The sequence below is a fragment of the Mesocricetus auratus genome, unplaced genomic scaffold, assembly GCF_017639785.1.
Source record: "Mesocricetus auratus isolate SY011 unplaced genomic scaffold, BCM_Maur_2.0 Super-Scaffold_100013, whole genome shotgun sequence".
In the NCBI taxonomy this organism is placed as follows: domain Eukaryota; kingdom Metazoa; phylum Chordata; class Mammalia; order Rodentia; family Cricetidae; genus Mesocricetus; species Mesocricetus auratus.
Genome location: NW_024429196.1, coordinates 501186 through 523101, shown reverse-complemented (window position 1 = coordinate 523101; position 21916 = coordinate 501186). Strand labels below are relative to the sequence as shown.

General features: G+C 37.0%; 2 protein-coding genes across 5 annotated transcripts in view; both read left to right on the top strand.

Annotated features, from left to right (window-relative positions):
• The first annotated feature begins 1748 nt into the window (after positions 1–1748).
• LOC106022261 (putative ankyrin repeat domain-containing protein 19) lies at positions 1749–13354 on the top strand. Of its 2 annotated transcripts, XM_040755250.1 has the most exons (6): positions 1749–1858; positions 2011–2184; positions 6736–6842; positions 7372–7509; positions 9435–9496; positions 13271–13354. In XM_040755250.1, the coding sequence occupies exons 1-6, from the start codon at positions 1853–1855 to the stop codon at positions 13303–13305; spliced, it is 522 nt and encodes a 173-aa protein (XP_040611184.1). In that variant the 5' UTR covers positions 1749–1852; the 3' UTR covers positions 13306–13354. The 2 variants fall into 2 exon arrangements, with proteins under 2 accessions (XP_040611184.1, XP_012978535.2); XM_013123081.2 differs by lacking the exon at positions 13271–13354 and having other exon boundaries at positions 9435–10469.
• The window catches only part of LOC101833796, a 24000-nt gene continuing 13360 nt past the window's right edge, over positions 11277–21916 (top strand). For 2 of the 3 annotated variants that reach the window (XM_040755248.1, XM_040755249.1), the window contains exons 1-6: positions 11277–15542; positions 16461–16548; positions 17657–17739; positions 20763–20823; positions 21631–21659; positions 21750–21810. In XM_040755248.1, coding sequence (XP_040611182.1) covers positions 15495–15542; positions 16461–16548; positions 17657–17739; positions 20763–20823; positions 21631–21659; positions 21750–21810 — 370 coding nt within the window. In that variant the 5' untranslated portion in view covers positions 11277–15494. The remainder of the gene's footprint in view (positions 15543–16460; positions 16549–17656; positions 17740–20762; positions 20824–21630; positions 21660–21749; positions 21811–21916) is intronic. The other variant, XM_013123080.2, reaches the window with a different exon arrangement.

Below are 21916 nucleotides of genomic sequence, written 5' to 3'. Positions count from 1 at the left end.
CTGAAAAGTTCCACCTCCCTCACCAACAAACTCTATAAATTCTTCCTTTGGCTCAGTTCTCTGTTGTTCCTTGCACAAAGCAGAGGAAGCTGCCCTCCTGGTTTTTTCCCATCCCAATCTCTTGTGTCAGACTTGTTGTATGATGGGACTTTGTGATGCTCCTTGCTCCTGACTGCCAGGATACTTTTCCATCCCAGATGTAATGTTTACATCTTCTTTCACCTAAAGTTGTCCAAATAAAATTCAATATGAATTTTACATTAATGTGTACTAACATTTATATTCCTTAGTGAAGAAATAATACAAAAAAGAATCTTGAAAGATGGCTGTATGCTCCTCCCTTATCATTTTCTTGTTTTTTCTCACTAATGTCCTAGAGGTGTCATCCTTGTATGTCCATAGATTTCCCAGATTTGTTGTTTCTCTTTAGCATCCCCCTTGTTACTTCATATCATTCTGAAGGGTTAAGTTCAGCACTGCCTTGATTAGCCACGGTTTTCATAACACCAATGGCTGACAAGCTCCAGGCTATCTGCAAGTTACTTCTGACATCTTTAGTTACTCCTGGTAGAGGAGAATAAAGCTTGGTAGGAGTTTCATAACTTACAAAGCAGCAAACTCATCTTGCTTTTCCAATTTGGGCCCAACTTGAGGTGGCCCACTGTGTCCTAAGTCTCCCTTGTGAAATTACTATTAGATACTGCCATTAGGCATAGCAAATATCTGATTTTCTTATGGCGTATGAATTTAACTATTGTAAAGAATGAGCCACACTTACTGATTTGAACTCCAATTTCCCTTTGGTTTGAATTCCTTAAAAATCAAGCAAAGCTTTCTGTGCATTTAGATTTTGCTATTATCCATAGTACTTTCATAGCTAGCATTAAAAAAAATCAGTGTAAAGACTAGGAATATCATGAGTATCTGTCACATTTCACTTAGTGTAAGACACCATGGATTGCATGATGACACTGGACTTGTTTTTAAGTATTGGCAATAATTGTTGTCATTATGAATTGTAAATGATTTTCCAATTTTAAATGAGTTAAAAATTGAGAAAAACAGAATCCTAAGCTGGGTACTGTGTCAGATCTACAATCCCAGCTACCTGGAGGTTATTGCAGCAGGAGCATAAATTTAAAGCAAACCATGCTTCAAGTTTTGAAAAGATTATCTTAGACCGTGTGAAATATATAGTCCTTAATATATTTGCAAAATAGATATAATGGGGCTAACATTGACTTGGAATATATTACAGAGTTAACATCAAAGAATTAAATATCTAGCAGATTTTTAACTGTTATTCAAGAATATTTTCTGACTCATTGCAATGATTCTTATTGATGCATCCTAATGTGATAGGAGAGAAGTACTGCTTTTAACACCCACTTGAGGGACAAGGAAATCACAACACAGAAAGACTAAGAAGTAGTTGGTCTGTAATGGATCCTAGAACAGGATAGGAGTTTCAACCCGATAGTCCTGTTCATTCTGTTCAAATAGGCTGCTCTTAGCTACCTAGCTGCAAGAGCTGTGGGTTGTCTTCACACTACCATAAAAGTTATATATAGTGAAATTTCCCAAAATAGTAAATAATAACCACAAACAAATATAAATTTATAAAAAATTAAATATTTGTTTGTGGGTCAGAGACCCTAAATGTTATATGATATTTGCAAATGCATGAGTCTATGTTGACATAATGCCCTACAGTTTCACTAAAAATATGTATCATTTCCACAGAACTGCACTCCACTTCGCCTGTTTTTATGGTCATCTTAATCTGGTTCAATTACTTTTACAAAATGAGTGCAACATAAATGCATGTGATGACAACAGGTCCACACCACTGATGAAGGTACTTCAATTTCAGGAATGAACTTTATATAAATAGCATACAAGTAAAATTAATGTCACTTAAATATAAGTCACAGTGAAGAGGGGATGTTGGGGGCCATTTTTGTTGAATTCTTTGAATTGACAATGTTTTCCTTGTTATAATACCCATAGGCTGTACAAAGCTGGGAGACAAAGATTGTTTCTGTCCTCCTTGATAACGAAGCAGATCCCAACATTAAAGATGCCAAGGGAGAAACAGCATTACATCACGCAGTGTATGTAGACAGGCCAGACATTGCCACCTATCTTATTGAATCTGGGGGAAATATCGAAGAAACTACAAAGGTAAAGATTTTCCAAATTGAATTCGCAAGTACTTGAAAATTAAGTACTTTAAAAACGCCATGTGTAGGGGCAATTTTCCATGTTTAGAAGTTCAACTATCCTTGCCTGACACTTTGAAATAACTTGACAGATATTGGTCTAAATATTGACACTTTGTTACTGTTTGTTTCCTAACCTATTGAGTCCCACTGTGCAGTCCATATACTCTTGAGTATTTAACCATCCACTTGAACATGATCAGCCTATAAGGGGCCACACCTTTAATAAAAATGACTAGCCCCTCCCAGCAGCTGTTAATTGTCAATAAATCCTCAACTAGGAGCAGAATTTCATGCTAAATTCCTGTCTTCATACTGAATTTTGTATCTCTTTACTCGGACAGTTTTTGTGAATGTTTTCACAGTGACTGTGATGTCTTATCTACCTCTGCTCTGTTGTGCCTAGAAGACACTGTTTCTTTGTGCCCATCCAGTTTCCCTGGCTCTTAGTCTTTCCCCTGATCTTCTGCAGTGACTCCTGAGACTTGAGGGGAGGGTTCTATCAATGAGGACATAAAGACAGCTGGGTAGAGGAATGGGTTAGATTTGGGAAGTAGTTGAGGAAACGGGTTAAATGTGAACAAAATCGTTGTGTGGATATCTTCAAAAATGATTTTAAATGGGGAAGAAAATAAATGTTGACTTATTGAAAGGATTATTGGAGAATACAGCTTACTTTTATGCATCTGTGGAAAATATTTGTGAAAAAGTTTCTGTGACTAACAGTTCCAGGTTACTGTATATTACTGGGGAAATCACAGAGGCAGGATCTTGAGACAGCTGTTCACAACTCATGTAATCTCAAGAGGGCTAGAAATGAGTGAATTCATGCTGCCTGTTTGCTTAATTTAGCTTGCCCTCTGAAATCTTACAAAGAGCCCTGTTCCCAAACCGGACTATGGTGCCAAGCAAAATAGACTGGGGCCACAATAGATCATCAGTTAACCATCAAGATAATTTCTCAGAGCCATATCCATTTGTCAAACTGATGTAGACAATCCCTCAACTGAAACTTTCTTCCTAGGTCACACTAGTTGGTGTTGGTAAAAAGTAATCACCACAATGACTTTACTATACTAGGGTTATGTTACAGTATGGTAGATTGCACTACCAATACTTGGTTTGCCCACATACCAATGGATGTGTGCACATGCATCAAAGGTTAAATTTTTAACAAACAAACTAAAGAGCTAGGGAGACAGTGAATTTCATATATACCCTCCATAAATCTAATGCATACACAGTCTCCAGAAAGCTCCGTCCTCCTCCTGATCTTAAGAAATCCAATCCTATCTCCACTGAGCCCTGCAGGGAACACCTCCAGGATCTAGCATCCAAGTGTTTTCTATTTGCTAACAAACCACAGCAATAGCTCCTCATTACACATGTTTTGCCTACACAAGTGTTTGGGTCTACTGCTCTTGTGTCTTGATGCTTTTGGCATCAATTTAGGATGTCTGATGATTAGTTTACTCCCTGGGCAGCTTTCATAGAACCCTCTCACTCTCTATGAGAACTAGTCCTTGGGAAAGAATCCATGGTTAGTTCCATCTCGATTCCTTCCAGTCCTTTGTCTGTAACAGGATCTTACATTCAAGTTATGGGAGGCAACCAAGAGCAGTGGCAATAGCTTATATTGTTTGGGAAACCTTTGGGAGTGGCAATAATTCCAGAGAAGTTTTCCATTGCCTGGCTTTGGCTATTTTATTAGTTATGGGTTTAAGGAAAGCTTTTTCACCCCTTGTGGCATAACATCTATGTATACTACAATAGATGATTTTAATATCACTGACAATGATAATCCTAAAATCATGATAGACTTCAAGTATTTAGGTTTTTAATTTAAGTCTCACTATTTAGCCCAGATTAACCTAGAAGTCATGATCCTCTTCAACACCCTTCATTCCCTTGATGGGTTTACAATTTTTCCATCACATCTGAATCATCTACTGTTTATTGCTCCATTTTGATTACTGCTTAAGTTGTTTTTCTAAATAAAATATAAATCAGAAATAAAGCAATGCTTTGTCTATCACTAAACCCTTGATTTCACTGGTCTTGATGTTCTATCTTTAGAACACTACAGTCACTCAGTAACTCAGACTTAGGCACAAAACAGACAGAATGCGGCAGATAGAGAGCATAATAGAAACCTACAACATCTCAAAATGCAGAGAGTACATGCCCATGAGAGCCTAGACACAATGGTCACATCTATAATATAATGCCTAAGGCTCAGGGAACACTGAGAATGGAGGGGTGTCCTAAAATACTGTGAAGTCTACAGACCAGGATGGCTGCTGCAAGTAGTGTCTTCTAGATGTGACAAGGATATTGCACCTATGAAATCTCAGTAAATATGGTTGCCTAAATAAGACCAGCACAATGTAATCACCAACTGACATGTAAACACTGATAGTAGAAACTATAAAAGCTCCACCCCCTAAATGAAGAGTTGCCCACTATGCTAGATTTATGAGAGAAAAATTCATTGTTCTTCGGGGATAAACTTCCTTCCTGATAGGTTTTCTAACCCCAAAGTTCAGTTGTAAACACACACACACACACACACACACACACACACACACAGAGAGAGAGAGAGAGAGAGAGAGACAGACAGACAGACAGACAGACAGACAGACAGAGGTGCAACATTAAGTGGAATTAGTAGGTTGTTTATATACACACACGTGTGTGACAGTAATAAAAAGGTCATGAATTTGAGAGGGAATGGGAAGCACAGAAGAGTTGGAGAAGCAATGGGGTAGAAATCATATAAATATAGTCTTCATGTAAGAACTTATAAAACAAATAGCTTAAATGAAAAACAGTTTTAGAAATTATGTTTTGGGCTTTTGAAACACTTAGAGGGCTTTCATCTTATAAGTAGGCAGAATCCATTTTAAGGTAAGCAAAGTTTCTCTGAGGCCTCACTCATTTTGAGTCCATTTATTCAGTGACCTATTTGGAGAAAGAGCCTGACATTGTTACTCCAAGACCTTTCCCAACACAGAATCAAGCAGAGCTTCCTCTGTGTCCTCAGGAAGCTTCCATGTCATTACTGGTCTCTAGTAATTGTGCCTCTTAAATTACTTCTGCTGTTGCTAATGGTGGCCTCACAGAAGGCTTGCCAAACAGTATTTTGGAAAACATTTTTCAAATGTTGGACAATTCCACAGTTTTGTCACAATTTTTAATTTTTATTTCTTCCTTTATTTCAGCCACATCTTCCTTTCCCTGTAAATCTCCAAGTCCCCCTCCCCTTTTTCTCTCCTCCAGATCCACACCCCCAGCCTCATCAACACCACCCTCTTCCCCTCACCTCCATGTGGCCCCTCAGAAAAGAGCAGACCTCTCAGGGATATGAACCAAACAAAGCACAACAAGATACAATAAGACCAGGCACAAAACCTCATATCAAGACTGGGCAAGGTAACCCAATAGAAGCAATAAGGTTCCAAGAGCAGGCAAAAGAGTCAGAAACAACCCCCCACTCCCACTCTCAGGCGTCCCTCCAAAACACAAAGCCAACAACCATAACGTGTATGCATCGTATCTAGCACAGACTCGTGTATGCACCGTGTTACGCTCTGTGAGACCCCATGAGCCCTACTTAGTTGATTCTTTGGGCCTTGCTCTCCCTGTGTGCTCAACCCTTCTGTCTCCTACAATTCTTCCTTCCCCTGTTCTTCAGGGTTCCCTGAGCTCCAGGTGAAGGTTTCCAATGGAGGCCTTCAACCTGGGTTCTCTCTCTCTACCTAAAGTTTGGCTCCCACTAGCTGCTGAGGCAGCCTCCCTGATGATGACTGGGCTAGGCACTGAGTAGAGCAGAATTAGGAATCATTCCACTGATTTTTTTCAAGGTCTTTGGGCTCTCCAATCTCCAGTTTCTAGTCATCCAGGCTGTGTCAGGCATGGGTTCCCTCTCATGGCCTGGGTCTCAAATTTTACCTGTCATTGGTTGGCCTCTCCCACAAACTCTGGATCACCATGGTCCCAGCGAATCTTTCAGGCAGGACAGATTGTAAATCGAACATTTTGTGGCTGGGTTGGTGCCATCATTCTCAATCAAATTTCTCTGTTGGAAAATGGTGCATCTGCCACATGTCTTTTGAAATGCAGAACTTCTGTCAGTGAAGAAAATGTAGCCCATCCATGTAAAAAAGGATTGAAAACCTTTGCTGCTTGCTTTGCATCTCTTGAGATACACTCGGGGAAACTTTGATTAATTGGGACTCCAAAATACCACGACAAATACTGTGACAGGAACCAGTGTTTCAGGGGACAAAAGTGTTTCACATGAGTATTGGAGAAGACTAGATGTCTTGAGATAACTGTAAAGGGTTGGTTGGATTACTGCAATGCTGAGAATGTGAGAATGCACAGTGGGCCAAGAAATAAAATTCTACTGCTCTCTAGTCTATGGTAAACATGTTCACAGGGTTAGCCATGTGGTTTTCAGTTCAGTTACAAAATATGCAGTATTGTGAATTATTCATTGATGTAATTGCAGGATGGATTTACACCTCTGTTGCTAGCACTCAGAGAAAGGAAACTCCTCATGGCAGAACATTTAATAACTCATGGTGCAAACATTTATGTACATGATGCTTATAAAAGGTACTGTGTTTTGACTTTTTAGGACACTACTTGTGATATAGTAAAAATCACTAAAGCATAAATATTATAGGAATATGCTAGATATATCAACAAAACATCAGTTATAATAAAAAATATCTTATTGAAATGATTATAGCAAAGAATATATATTCAGGTTCATATTCCCTATTATGAGGTTTTTCTTATTTAGAATCTTACCTTGTCTGTAATATCCTATATGAGCAGATAAATTTCATATTAGTGTTTTAAAAAACACTAATTGAACACCATTATGTCATCATGAAATTCTTAATAACTTTGTAATTTAATTTCTTCTATTATGTATAAAAGTTAAAAGCATAGGTTGGATGACTCTTTGCTTTAAATTTCTCTCTTTGAACAATACTTTAAAAACTGAACTCTGAGCTTTCAAGATGCTTAAGCATGGTTAGTAGATGTTCAGTGCTACACACACAAAGGCCATACATGGAACTGGTAAAAATATACTAAATTTGCTGTTTAAGTAATTTAATTGTCTCTGTCATTCTAGAACAACGCTCATGTATGCAGTTAAATGGGATTCTGAAGCTATCGTTGAGCTTTTACTGAAGAAAGGTATTGATCATACCTCAACGGATGCATTTGGATGGAACGCTTTGCAGTATGCCAAAGCAGGAAAACGCAAAGTGTAAGTATACACATTAAAATACTAATTAACACTGAATTTTGTTACAAATTATTTGAAAATGTTGTATTTTACACTAGGTGAGACTTCATTGTTTAAATAGTTTTGGAATGGAGGTATTTTAGTCAACTCCACCTCCCAAGCAACAAGCAAAAGGATAGGTTATTCAGAAGTAGCAGTGAGTGCATGGGATTCTATCTCATGGCTGATTTGTGTTATGGTGAGGCTTAGAATTACACCCAGGGACCTGAATGTACTGGGCACATGTTTTACCACTGAATGGCACCCCTAGCCTCTCTTTCTGAAGCTTAAGAACTTTCTTTACCTTTGGAAATACCAGCATCCTCCATTTCATTCCAGTATAATATTCATGCATGGTGTAGAATTTTATTTTTTGAATTATTTCTTTGAGTCTCAAAGTCTGTAGTTAAACTTAAATCCTGCTACTTTCCTCTGGGAAACATTTTGGTCCTCCTACTCCCAACAACCTAATAAGTTCCCTAAGTCCTAGAAGTCAAAACTCTTACATGTGTCATATAGATGTGGCAAGCATAAGGAACTTAATCATCATTTGTTCATGGGGATTTAATGTGATTAAGCCTGTTCTTCAGTCTGGTGCTGATTAACCTCAGCTATCAGGGCACACCTCCTGATTGTGATCTCGTCTATTACAATATTTATGGAACCTTGAGAGCTGGGGGTAGTCCATGCTCAAGTGTTTGTAAATTCAGAATGACTCCCATTACAATAGTACTGTACTCTGGCAGTCAAGACTCTAAGATTCCCCCACACTCATTAATAGGCAACTGAATCTTACCACGTATTTAAAACATTCCAATGTACTATAAGATCATCACAGTACGTTCCTTTGGAGAAGTCTCCTGTCCTGAAATGGGTCCAAACCTTTGCAGAAAGAGGCCAGAGATGCCTTCCCTCTGTAATAGTAGAGATCTGAACACAAGGATTTCTTTGTATCCTCCTCTGTAGCACAGACTGTGGTTGTGACAGATGTCTATCACCTTCCTCAGGAAAGGTGACAGGAAGTCATTGGTCTACCAAGTGTTTCTTCCATATCAAGGAACATTTCTCAAGACACTTTGAATCTGTGCCTCAAGAGTTCAGGATCTTTTTCAACTCTGCCCTAGAGGGAAGGCAATGAGTGCAATTCTTTGAATCTAGATTCTACAAAATGTATTTCATAGCTAAGTCCCATTACATCTTGTTAGTATGCTTATGCACGTATGAAAGATGACTTTGTCTTTTGTATCAGCTGGGGATAAGCATGGAGATTCAGAATCAATATGACAAAAATCAGCTACCTTAGTATTTCATTGTCAAGAAAAGGAAAACAGCAATAAACCAACCCATGTCTTGAAATTCATTATTGTTCTCAGCTTGAGCTAACTCTTTAGTTCAGTAATAATAATATCTTACATTTGTAGCATTTAATATTAGGCCCATTGATGAAATACACAGTGATTTTCATTTGAGATTCTAATCATTTCAATATTGAGAAGAAAATTATATACCATTTTACTACTTCTGTGCATATTTTTAGGTGGTGAAATTTTCATAGCAACCTGGTGAACTCAAGTAGTAAAACCTGCAATTTGGAGCCTAAGAAAAACACTGTCCCAGAACAAGAGACTTAGGAACCCTCCTAGTATCAGGGTACATTCTATCCTGTCAAGATAATCTAGATGGTTTGGGCTGGATTGACATTGACTCAACATTTCACTTTATTCTTTCCTTCTTCAGTGAGAAACTTTATAAAAAGTTTTAGAGCTTATAAACTTGAAGGATATAGCAAAATGTTCTGACAAAAATCCCTGATACTTGTTAATACTTAAGAATTTGATATATTGATAAATGTTTTCCTATCAGTATTAAATTAGTAATGTTATTACAAACATTTCTGTTCATGGAAGAAAGAGTATAATTTTAGAATATGAGGACACACTACTCTCAAGTCAACACAATATCTCCTTAGGTAAGTCTTCATCAATTTCATTCTCTATAGTCCTTCCTTAGATTAGAAAGGTTGGAGTAAGACATGTTCTGATTTTCTATAATAGTATATTATTTGGGAATATGCTCATGAGTGATATAACTGGATCTTAAGACAGATCTATTCTCAGGTTCCTGAAGAACTGCCACACTGCATTCCCTAGTGACTGTACAAGTTTGCACTCCCACCACTAGTGAATGAGTGTTCCCTTTACCAGTTAGGGGGCTCAACCCTGATAGATACTAACTCTTACGGCCTCAGCAGTTGTTAATTTTCTGTAGTTCCTTATCCAGGCACATGACCCTCTGAGATCCCCTCACTCCTTCTTTGCTAGCATGTCTTTTGTTACTGTATTTGTTAAGATCTTTTTTATAAGGCCATTTCTATGAAAGATTGTTTCACAATAAGACTTCCAAACTTTTACATTCTTTCCACCTGACTCTTCTGTGATGTCCCCTGAGTCATAAATACAGGAGTTGTGATGTAGGTGAGTCCATTGGGACTTGGGTCCATACATTCTGCTTTGTGTCTATCTATTGGGAAAATTGTGGTTTTGAAATCACATACTACTATTGAATTCATGCTCTTCTGTGCCTTTAATTCTCTCAATCTGATTCTTAAGAAGGTGGATTCACCAAAACTTGGTGCATTTATTTTAAGTATTGTAATATTTTCTTGATATAAAGTGCTTTTCCTTGTCTCTTCTGTTCATTTAGTTTGAAGTCTATTTTGCCAAGTATTAAGGTGGCAGTACCTGCTTGCTTCCTGACACTGTTTTCTTAGAATACCTTCTCCATTCTTCCATTGTAAGATGGTGTCTGGTATTAAAACCAAGATGATTTATTTTTGCTTGTTTCTTAATCTATTTAGGTAGATTTTGTCTTTTTCTTGGAGTGTTGAGGCCATTAATATTTGAACATTATTGAAAGGTGTGTGTAGTTTGTAGTCTTTTTTTCTTGCTGTCTTGTATTGTTAGCTATCCTTTGTATTTTATTAAATTAAAGCTTTTTCTTTGCTTTCTAAAGGTTTCTAGTTAAATTTATTCTTCTCTTCAGTTGAAAGTATTCTACGTACTATTCTGCTTAGAGGTTTTTTTAATTTGATGTGATTATTTTAGGATGTTTCATGTAAAGGTTTTCTTTCTCCTTCAGCTATGGCAGACAGTTTCACTGGGTCCAGGAGCATTGATTGGCATACATGGTCTTTAGTATGTGAAGTGCATTGCTTCAGACTCTCCTTGCTTTCAGAGTTTCATTTGAGAAATCAGCTGTTATTCTGATGGGTTTTCATTTCTAAGTGATGTGTGTCTTTTTTCTCTTGCAGCTTTCAATATTTTTCTTTGTCCTGTATATCAGGTGTTTAAATATCATATGCTTTGTGGTATTTCTTTTCAGGTCTTGTCTAGTCATGATTCTGATTGCTTCTTGTATCTTTACTTGATGGGTGAAGTCCTTCTGTGTATATGTTTTCTTATTGGTTGATAAATAAAGCACTGTTGGCCAATAGGGAAGCAAGATAGGTGGGACTAGTAGTTGAAGAGGAATCTGGGAAATGCAGTCAAGAATAGAGAGTCACCATGTGATCCTGGGAAGAAAGGACGCATGAGGTTGGCGTCCTTGGTAAGATAAGACTTTGTAGAACTATATATTGGTAGTTATAGGTTAATAATTAAGTCAGAGCTAGCCAACAAGAAACCATAACAAACAGCCAACAGCTTCATAATTAATATAGTGTCCTATGTGCTCATTTGGGACTGATGCAGCTCTGGGACCAGACTGGTGGGAAGAATGCTCATTACACTTACTTGGGTAAAGTTTTCCTCAGTAATTTTGTTAAAAATGTGTTCTGTGAAATTGACCTAGAATTATTCTCCCTCATCTATTCCTATAAATTCAAAGACATGACTCTGATGATGTCTCATATTTTCTTCGTGGTTCTTTAATGTGCCTTTTATGTTTTCATATTGTTTGTTCATTTCATCTAGACCTTCTACTTTATCTTCATATCCTGATATTCTGTCTTTTGCCTGATTCCTTATATTGGCAAGGCTTTCCTCTGAGATTTCTAACTGGATATTGAATTTTCTTCAATTTTTGTCTTTATTTTAGACATTGATCTTGAGCTAGGCCTTTGGGTATGGAGATGGCCCCAATAGGAATGGTAGGGGGGACAGGAAGTGAAAGAATTGATTTATCCAGCAAATGTGGCTCACAAACAGAGGATTCATAGCCCTGGTTCCAGAATAGGCTTGTGAGTTTGCAGAGAAAGTTGAGAAACTAGGAAACATGGAGGCCATGCCTCCTGCATGTCTAAAACAAGGCATATGGATTTGGAGCTAGAAGTAATGGGGAATGGGATGGAAAGTAGAAGAAACTTACCCAACAATGGTTACTGTTTTACAATTTGTTACTGCAATGAAACACCATGACCAAAAAGAAAGTTGACCAAAAAGAAAGTTGAAGAGGAAAGGGTTTTTTGGCTCACACTTCCAGACCATAGTCCATCATTAGTGGAAGTCAGGACAGGAACTCAAGCAGGCTTGGAACCTGGAGGCCTGAGCTGATGCCGAGGCCATGGAGGGGAGCTGCTTACTGACTTGCTTCACATGGTTTGCTCAGCCTGTTTTGTTATGAAACCCAGGACGACCAGTCCAAGAGTGGCCACACCTACACTGGGCTGCACCCTCATTGATCACTAGTTGAGAAAATACCTTACAGCTAATGTCATGGAGGCATTTCCTCAACTGAGGCTCCTTTCTCTCTGATGACTCCAGTTTGTGTCAAGTTGACACACAAAACCAGCCAACAGAATGAAAGTACTTTCTCGAGAGTAATGCCAATACAATCTCACTGCATTGTCTTTTTTGCTTCATATAAAAGAAAAACTAATTTTCTATCTCAATGGAAAGAATTTTAGTGATTTATTAAATGATATATATGAACACACCTAGGTATGCACCTATAATTTTATATCATTTCACCTTCCATAGCAACTTTCTCTGACCTTGTCTTCAAGTGCATATTTTTAAACTTCTTCTTATGCACAATATGCACAGTGGATGTGTTCTGAATGAGGTGATCTTACCCATAGTTATTTCCAAGGGTGGCAACAATAGCAATTGAGTTTCTAAGTTATTGCATCATTGGTTAGAATGAGAATTACAGCCAGATAAAAAAGTGCTCATGACCACCTAACCCCAGAAGAAATCAGGGAGGGTGGGCAGCATTGATTTTTGCTTTAGCTGTCTTTCCAATTCCTTGAGTATATGTGAGAAACATTGTCTCGAACAGTTCCCATCATTTCAGGGGAGATTGAAAGGTACAATGCTCATTGCCTCAGCTTCTCTGATAGCTTCTTTTATCCTTACCTGAACAAATTCAGCTTTATACTTGGAGAAGCATTGTTGTGTCACAAGAAAATATTTATTTTGTATTCAAGTGACCCTAGACCATTTTTCCAGACAAACTACTCTCTTTGCTGGTACTGATTCTGGCAATAGTAGTATTTTCCTTCAGTCTAATAGTTCACTGGGATTATGATCACTGTACATGGTCATTTGATTCTAGGTATCAAATGCTAATGATTGTTTCCATTCTTTTATTCAATAAATTCAAAGGAGGTGAAGATTTCTTGATGCATTAATTATGTCAGCAGTGTAGTTATTACTTACCCTAGAAGCATCTTCAGATATAAGTATTGCATTTTGTAGAGTAATATCATCTACTTAAATATGTTTTACTATTGCTTCAATCACAGATAATCAGCCTGAAGACATCCCTTCATCAGGGTAGGATTTTGAAGTGTTTAAGAAGGAATGTTAAGTTATAATTTGAACCAGGGATAAGAAGCTATTATTATTGAATGTTCTATTCTTTACTGTATTCCATGTGATTCACTTAATGAACTTTGTGTCTTAGTATAATCATGTTTTAAGCATTTATATTATTTAATTAAGTGTATCACTAGTTTAGCAACTGTAATCCAAAGAGTTGATTAATTCCATGACCCCATAGTGTACAAGTGGCCAGCTCATGAATTGTCAATCTGTGCATTCTCTTGCTTCTCTAACTATATTGAGATGATCCCACATAGAAAGTCAGTGTTTCTTAGGTGCCTGCTCTAGGTTAGAGTTTTCCTGAGAAAACTATCTATAGCTCAATAGCTTATCTTAACCTTTTGGCAGTTGCTGCTAGTCAGTTCATGGTACTACCATCAAAAACTGGAGGGAAAAACTTCACTTAACTGTGAGCATAATGTCATAGGTTTGAAATGAATAAGAGAAGTCTTGGAATTATTTTAGTGGAATTGTACTGCATGTGCACATAAACGTTGTATTTATCACATCCAGCATCTATTTAAAGAGCATTATTAATTTGTCCTCAGCTTTGTTTTCTCTTCAAACTTCCTGAGTAAAGGAAGGTTTTCCTTCTTACCAAATCTTGGTTTCCCCATGACACCAGACTTCTTGAAATTTTAATGTAAATTTTACTTCAAGTTACTTTGTATGTAGTTTAGGATTTTATTAGCCATGTATTGCTTCTTATTTTTAGTAGAGAAGCTCAGATTCCCAAAATTGTGAGTTTTCAGGGAACCTTGAAAACTAGTAAAAGTATCCTGAACATTGCAAACTAGATTCAACATCCTGGGTAAAAAGTTGTTCTGATGGAGTACCTGAAGCTAAAAGACAGTTCTCTGTGAGGTGGAAATAGAAATGGCCCAATTTGGATGTACATATTCCTTAACTAAAAGACCAGGCATCTTCCTTACTGACCAGTATTTGATTGAGTGCTTCTGTAGGAGAACAGGGGAGTGAATCAAGTGTTCCAAGTGGAGGAGAACAAGAATGACATTGAAAAGTGAGCCCGATGGAGGAAGATTAGAATGGCTTTAACAGGGGAAGGGCAATATCGAAAGGAACAACATGATGGTCAATAGAACTAGGAGTTTGGCCTTACAATTAAAATAATAAAGTTATTTATAAGTACACAGGATATTGAAAATCATGTATAACTGGATGTTAAAACAGGACTGAAAGCAATTTGTAAAACATGTTGCCTTTTGGTTTAATTGTAAGAAATGACAAATTCCAGGTCTCTATTGAAATTTACTTGAGCCACAGTGAAGTCTATTTAGAAAACAGAAATATATCACAGAGGGTGGGCTAGAAGGAACAGAAAGAAATGTATCTGTGACCCAGGGCAGTTTTACCTTCCCTGTGTATATTTTCCCAAGTCATATAATATATCCTTTATAGATTTGAATGTGCACCATCTTCGTAGAAAGTAGTAACATGTATTGACTTGGGGGTGGATACTGCTGACCATCCATTTACCTCATTTGCCTGGAGCAGGGAACTAGTTGCTACTCAAGTTCTTTGAGCCCCTGTTTTCAGGAATCTGCACCTTCCTGGGATGAATATGTAAAGGCTGGAGAGCATCACTGAAGACTGCAGAAGAGGGAACATGCAGTGGTATCCTATAGAAGAAAGACATCTAGAGAATGTAGAGGGAGACAGAGGAAAAAGTACAAGGGATCTGCTTCTCCAGAAGTCTCTGATGTCACCTGGGCACATTTGAAAGAAGGTTTTTAAGTCCTTGATGGTGGTGGAATAATCCTGAGCCAATTTAGGAAGAGAAGCTGAGTTATCTACATTGTAATGGCTAAACCTCCCTGAGAAAAGCATTCCTAAAATCATCAGGACAGACAGTTTCCAAAATAAAGGATTTTGGCTTCCACCAATTTATTAGTTGACACTATTTGATGTGGGACTATGTGCCAATCTGCAAGTGCAGATTGGGAGAAGTGGGAGCAGAAAGTAACAACTGAAAGAATTGTATAAACCAAATGTTTAATAACAATATAAAGAAACACCATTTGCTAATCAAATAACTAAACTTTCAGAATATTTTATAGCCCCATTACTCACCTGTTGTGTTGTGTGTTTTTGCTTGAAAGAAATTACTTCGAATCTGAGTCACTGATGTCTGTGTGTTCAAGAATTGAGGACAAAGCTAGTTTTAAAACTCAGGTAATCAGAGCCTGTTTGTGATTCCTCTGTTACCAAGTATAAGTAAGTTCCTGGAACATTCCAGACATAGAATGAATGTTCTGATTCTTCCCTTCATATTAGGGCTTATTGTGATCTAATGACAACCTCTCCTCACTGTTCTTAGTATTTCATTGAATTTTTACATACTTCATGAAAACATAAAAGATTAACGTGCTGCTTTTTAATTCTGTTAAACTATTTTCTCTATCTCTAGAATTTCCACAAAAGCATTTATGTTTTGCACATCCTTTTTTTCCTCAATAAAACTGATTCTAAAATATTTAATTTTTCTCTGCATGGCATAGTCTGTATTTCCTTGCCAAACTAAGCATCTTATTTTACTACTAAATTCATTTTCTCAATATAATTATTTCTAGAAAATCAAGAGCTTTAGTATAACAAACATAATAATAATTATTACATAAATATGTATTGAACTATTTCAGTTTTGGTGAGGAATGTAAGATTCATATCATGAGCTTAGTTTCTTGTTGAATTTTACAGGTGAGAACTTTTCTAATTCTGTTTTCAAGGTTAGTTTTTTATCATATGTGACCATATAAGGAGAACAGATAAGTTGATCTCAAGAGCATGCAAAATATTTTCTATGAAAATATGCTCATTTGGGAGTGGCGGGAGTATTTGAGATAGGTTTTTATCTGTGTAACAGTCCTAGCTGCCCAGGAATTCACTGTGTAGACCAGGCTAGTCTCAAACTAACAAAGATCCCACCTGCCACTGCTTTGACATTGGTGGGATTAAAGGCATGTTATACCATGCCTAGCTGAAAATATACTGATTCTGAATTACAGTCTTATTTTTAAGTTTAGCTGAATTCAAAATAGGAAATTCAGCTGTGTTTTCATTACGATGTCTCATTATTGTTATCAATTATAGCAAGACATTCCTGAGGACATTCTCAAAAATGGTGCAGATGACTCACCAATACCTTCCAGACAATACAAAAGTATAGAAGCGCAAGAAGGTAATGTACACACTTAGCACATAAGATCATGGTAGCAACATCCAAGTCATGCATAGAAGATGCCATGTAGCAGGAAAAAGTGCTGCACAATCTATCTGCACCTAATTTTGCTATTTTCCCCGAACCTTAGATTTAGTGTTTTATAAGTGGGGGCTGGGCACCTTATGGTCGCTTCTTGCAGTTTTACTAATTAGAGATATTTGTAATACCTCTGTCTGCTGAGTAAAGGACCATCTTTGATGAGAAATAAGAGCTACATTTGGATATAACTGTGGCTAAAAGAATCATATTTAGAACACAGTAACTATACTGATATAAGAAAATGATAGTAGTATATTATCCCTAGGGTCAATGATTTCTTCAATCATGGGTAGTTGACTAGATTTACAATATTAGGCATGAATTGCTCATGAGTGGGCCTTAAGACCAATAATACAGCTGTTGGTTACTCCAAAAATAAAAGTACCACTATCACACCACTGGGGATATCTTGGGTTCCTTTTTCTGCTGGTGGAACTATGGATTGCTTATCTCTACTGGCACTTTGCACAGTACTATGAAAGCAGGTTTTCAAGGAATTTAGTTTCAGCTAAATCCCTAAAAATCCTGTGTCTGAAACAAATGGCATCTTCAGAAACAGGGTCTTACAACTAAAAATGTTTTACTCATTTCAGTGAAGAAAATCAATTATTTCCAAATTCTTATCCAGTGTCCTTTGTGTGTGTGTGTGTGTGTGTGTGTGTGTGTGTGTGTGTGTGTGTATGCTTTCAAGCACTTAATAGATGTGTTCAATTCTATGATACCTTAAAATGTGGATTTTAGAAAGCATTGTCACTTATATGAGGTTTATTAATTTCTAGATTAATTGGTCAGATAGTTATATTTCTTGAACCTGACAACATGGAGTGTCCACACAAGTGATTACTAGTATTTCTATAGTTGGGACATTTATATAAAGATTTAAGTATTCATCTACAGAGTACATTTAATTGAAATATTTGAATAAAGATTTTTTTCTAAATTCTAATTTATTTCAATCTAATGTCATAGAATATTATTTAGCTAACTGCTGTTTATATTTTTTTAATAAACTGCGTGGATTTGCCAGAAGAAGCAGAATTAGAACCAATACAGGATTTAAATCTGGAAAGTGAAAATGTTTATAAAAAGAGTGAAGGCTATCAAAAATTGGTATGTAACTGTTCAAATTAAAATTTCTATAATACTGTTTTGTTTAATGATATTACCACAGGCCAAAATAAAATACATTTCAGGGTACTATATGCAGTCAATAGATGATAGTTTAACATTAAAATGAAATTCTTTTACCTATCATAAAACACATAGTGTTCTTAGAATCCAGTGACACAGATAATTTTCTTTTTTTGTTCAGTAAATTATGTGATTATTATCTGTGCTTTGTTTTAAGCTCCTTATATGGCTGGAGAGTCTTGAGGCTCTCCATTTGGAATAGTAGGTGATATAAAATTAATGATTTCAGAATTGGATTCATTTTGTAAAGGTTATTCTTCCTGCAGAAGCTAAATATGTGATATAATGATTGCACTCGGTTACACCAAGGAGCAATTTTTAACGTCATTGGATTATTTTAAGGTCTTCATCTGAGGAGATATGGTCATATAATCAACTAAACTGCCCACTAAAAGAATGTTTGCTTCCACAATGGAGGCCTAATTGTAAAGGAACAACTGAGAATATTTTTTTTCGTTTCAAAGAAGAAAATCACTTATTTCTCAACTCTACTCCAGTGTCTTTTTTGTGTATTTTTTTATTTTAATTTTAAATAGCTTGTTTTACATGTCAATCCCAGTTCCCTCTCCCTCCCCTCCTCCCGCACTCCCCTTCCACCCTCCCTCCCACCCTATTGCCAAATCCTTCCACATAGGGGATGTCTAGAGTCTATCATTTTACTCTTGGTAGGGTCAAGGTACTCCCCTAAGAGTCCAGGCTGAGAGAGCATCTCTCTTTGTGCTATAGGCACATGAAGACAGATTGTATACCAGGGATAGACACTGATCCACAGCTCAGGGCCCCATAGGTTGTCCAGGCCTTCTCACTGACACTCACATTTGGGGGGTCCAGATCAGTCCCATTCTGGCCTCCCCACTGTCGGTCTGGGGTCCAAGAGCACTCCCCTGTTCAGATCAGCTGTCTCTGCTGGTTTTGCCAGCCCATTCTTTGCCAATTTGCTCATCATTCCTCTCTCTCTGTCACTGGGTTCCTTGGGTTCAGTTCAGTGCTTAGCTGTGTGTTTGCCTCTGCTTCCATCAGTCCCAGGATGAAGGCTCCCGGATAGTTATAGACATCAAGTTCATTATCAGGAATGGGCATTCGAGGTGGTCCTTCCACTATTGCTTAGCTTGCCAATTGATGTTATACCTTTAGATCACTCGAGGTCACTCTGGTGCCTGATCTGTCTTCGATCCTATGATTCCCTCTTCCCCCTATTCTACCCCCACCCCTCAACTTCCTGTTCCCCCATGACCAACTCCCTTCCTCTTTACCCCCTCTATTCTTCCCAGGTCCCACTACCCCCCCTCGCCCTGTTCCCCATCCATTCAGAGGATCTTGTCTCCATCCTCTTCTCTTGGGTACTATGCATATATGCATATCTTTTAGGTTCTTTCCTGTTTCCCAGACTCTCTATCTGTGGAAGTGCAGACTGGCACTATCCTGATCCATATCTAAAATCCATATATGAGTGAGTACATACCATGTTTGTCTTTTTGCGACTGGGTTACCTCACTCAGGATGGTTTCTTCCAGTGCTATCCATTTCCCTGCGAATTTCAAGATTCCATTGTTTTTTTCTGCTGAGTAATACTCCATTGTGTAAATGTACCACATTTTCTCTATCCACTCTTCAGTTGAGGGGCATCTAGGTTGCTTCCAGGTTCTGGCTATTACAAACAATGCTGCTATGAACATAGTGCTCCAGTGTCTTTAATGAAGATATTCTGTTAGAAATTAAGTTAATGTAGAGAATTCACATAGATTCAAGACCACTATAGGTTTCCCTTTTCCATGATCTTTTCAGAGACACAGCACATACTAACATACTTACTGCAGTGTGAGGATGTGAGTATTTGAACTTACATAAATCTTTATAGTGAATATCTACTATATTATGAAAAATTAAGCGCTGACTCTTCCAGATGGAAGCCTATGCTATAATGACAGGACACAAAACAAGTAAAAAGCAACTGTTTGGGGTCAAAGAGGTGCATTTTGGTGTAAAGAAAACATGGTAGTGAGGACACAAAACAAGTGAAAAGCAACTGTTTGGGGTCAAAGAGGTGCATTTTGGTGTAAAGAAAACATGGTAGTGAGGAGGGTGATTTAGGGATGATTGTAGTTAGTACAGGGTAAGAGTGAGAATAGTATTTTGTCATGAGAGATCTAAGAGTGAAGGCCAAGATGGCTTAGAAAATGAGTGTGGGTCTACTCGTGGATGTCAATTAGGATGGCATTACTGAACACATAGAAAGCAAGATTTGGTTATTCTTGTAAACATAATAAAATGTGGGAATTTATATTTGGGGAAGATTTCTGAGAAACATTTGCTTACTACTCATATTAAGTATTCCAATATTATTCTTTAAGGATAATGTAGAAGGACTTTTTGGTCTTCTTCATCATTTTGTTCCAGTTTTTCTCTTTCTATAAGAAATTAACAAAATGTCAGTTCTGTCAGCTCATTTTTACTGAAATTAAGCATCATCTGCCTTGTTCCCTTCACACTCAAGATGACAAGATAAATACATTTAACATGATACATATCTTCAATTATGCCTAACCACAAAGTTGTCATTGTTATAAAACTTCATGGAATGGAAACATTTATTAGTAAACATCCTCCAACTTTACTAGGAAGTACAAATTAGTTTGATGTATTGTAACATAAATATAATTGCCTTATTGATATATACACATCAGATATTACTCTTCTATAAATGTGTTTCCTCCATTCTATATTTCTTATACATATGGCTGTCATGAGATATGAAAGAAGAACTTAAACTTGAGTGTATACATAAGATCTCCCATTCAAATATCATGGTCTTCAATATATACTGTATATATTCTCAAGTACAGTTTTTTTAAGTCAGAAATAAAGGTATATTCCTGAAAGAAAATATGAGCTTTCTGATACACATTACTAATACCATTTAACAGAGTGTCTTTCCACTGCAGGAAACTTCCAGAAAAGTTACCCATTCATTCAATATAAGAAATGATACAGAAAAAAACCAAGGTAAGATTCATCATGAAAATATTTTATGTCAGACAAATACTAGTGTGTTACACCATCCAAAGATATCATCGAATAATTTTGTAGTAATATAAAAGACAATCAAAACAGTAATAAGACCCATCTATATATTACTAAACTTGAGTAATGTGTAAAATTGAAATAGTCACAGAAAGATCTATGGGTTCTCTTATATCTGCGATATTTAGGAGTTTTCTTGGGGTCCCTTTGTCTATTCACTCACCTAGGTGTAACTGAAGGTTTCATATGGTGGCAAAAGATGTTTAGTTGGGGTATGTCTCCCCTGTTATTTGAAAACTCCATTTGGATTTATTCCATATGCATATATATACATATATACACATATATATGTATATATATATATATTAAGAAGCTTCTACACTAGTAGGTTTCCATATGGTTTTTGGTCTTTAGTGAATTGTCCCTCCCCTTATCCCCACCTAATCCCCTTCTTCCATTGTCCTTCCCACTGGGGTGGTGATGCCTACAGTCGTTTTTACTATTCAGGATTGTGTTAGCTACTCTGAGTTTGTGTGTGTGTGTGTTTCTATATGAAGCTGAACGTTTCTTTTTCAATTTCCATGACAAATTACTTTGTAATTTTGTTGGGGATTACACTGACTCTATAGACTGCTTTAGTATATTTCAGTATATTTCTGTCAGCTGCTTTCCTAAACAACAAAATAACAGATGGAATGAGAACTCATTGCCATCCACAGCCTTCATATAGGTAGTTTTGGAGCTGTCATTGTACATGGGATTGATTATTATATATCCTTTCCCTTTCAGTATGGGCCTACAAATGTCTGCACCCAGAGGTAATTTCATTTTAATACTTATATTGAATAACTACATATTGACGGAAGTCCAAAACATTGATTAATTATCTCATTTTAAAATCCTTTCAGCTGAGAGATTATTCTCATCCAACCTCCAAACCTGAATCTGAACCACAGGAGTCTCAACCAGGTAAATTTCCTAAGTTGCTTTCTTCTGATCGAAATATTTTAATACATTTCAAATTGTTCACAGTCTTCTTGATGCCAATTATTTCTTGTTGATAGTGACAGTTGGG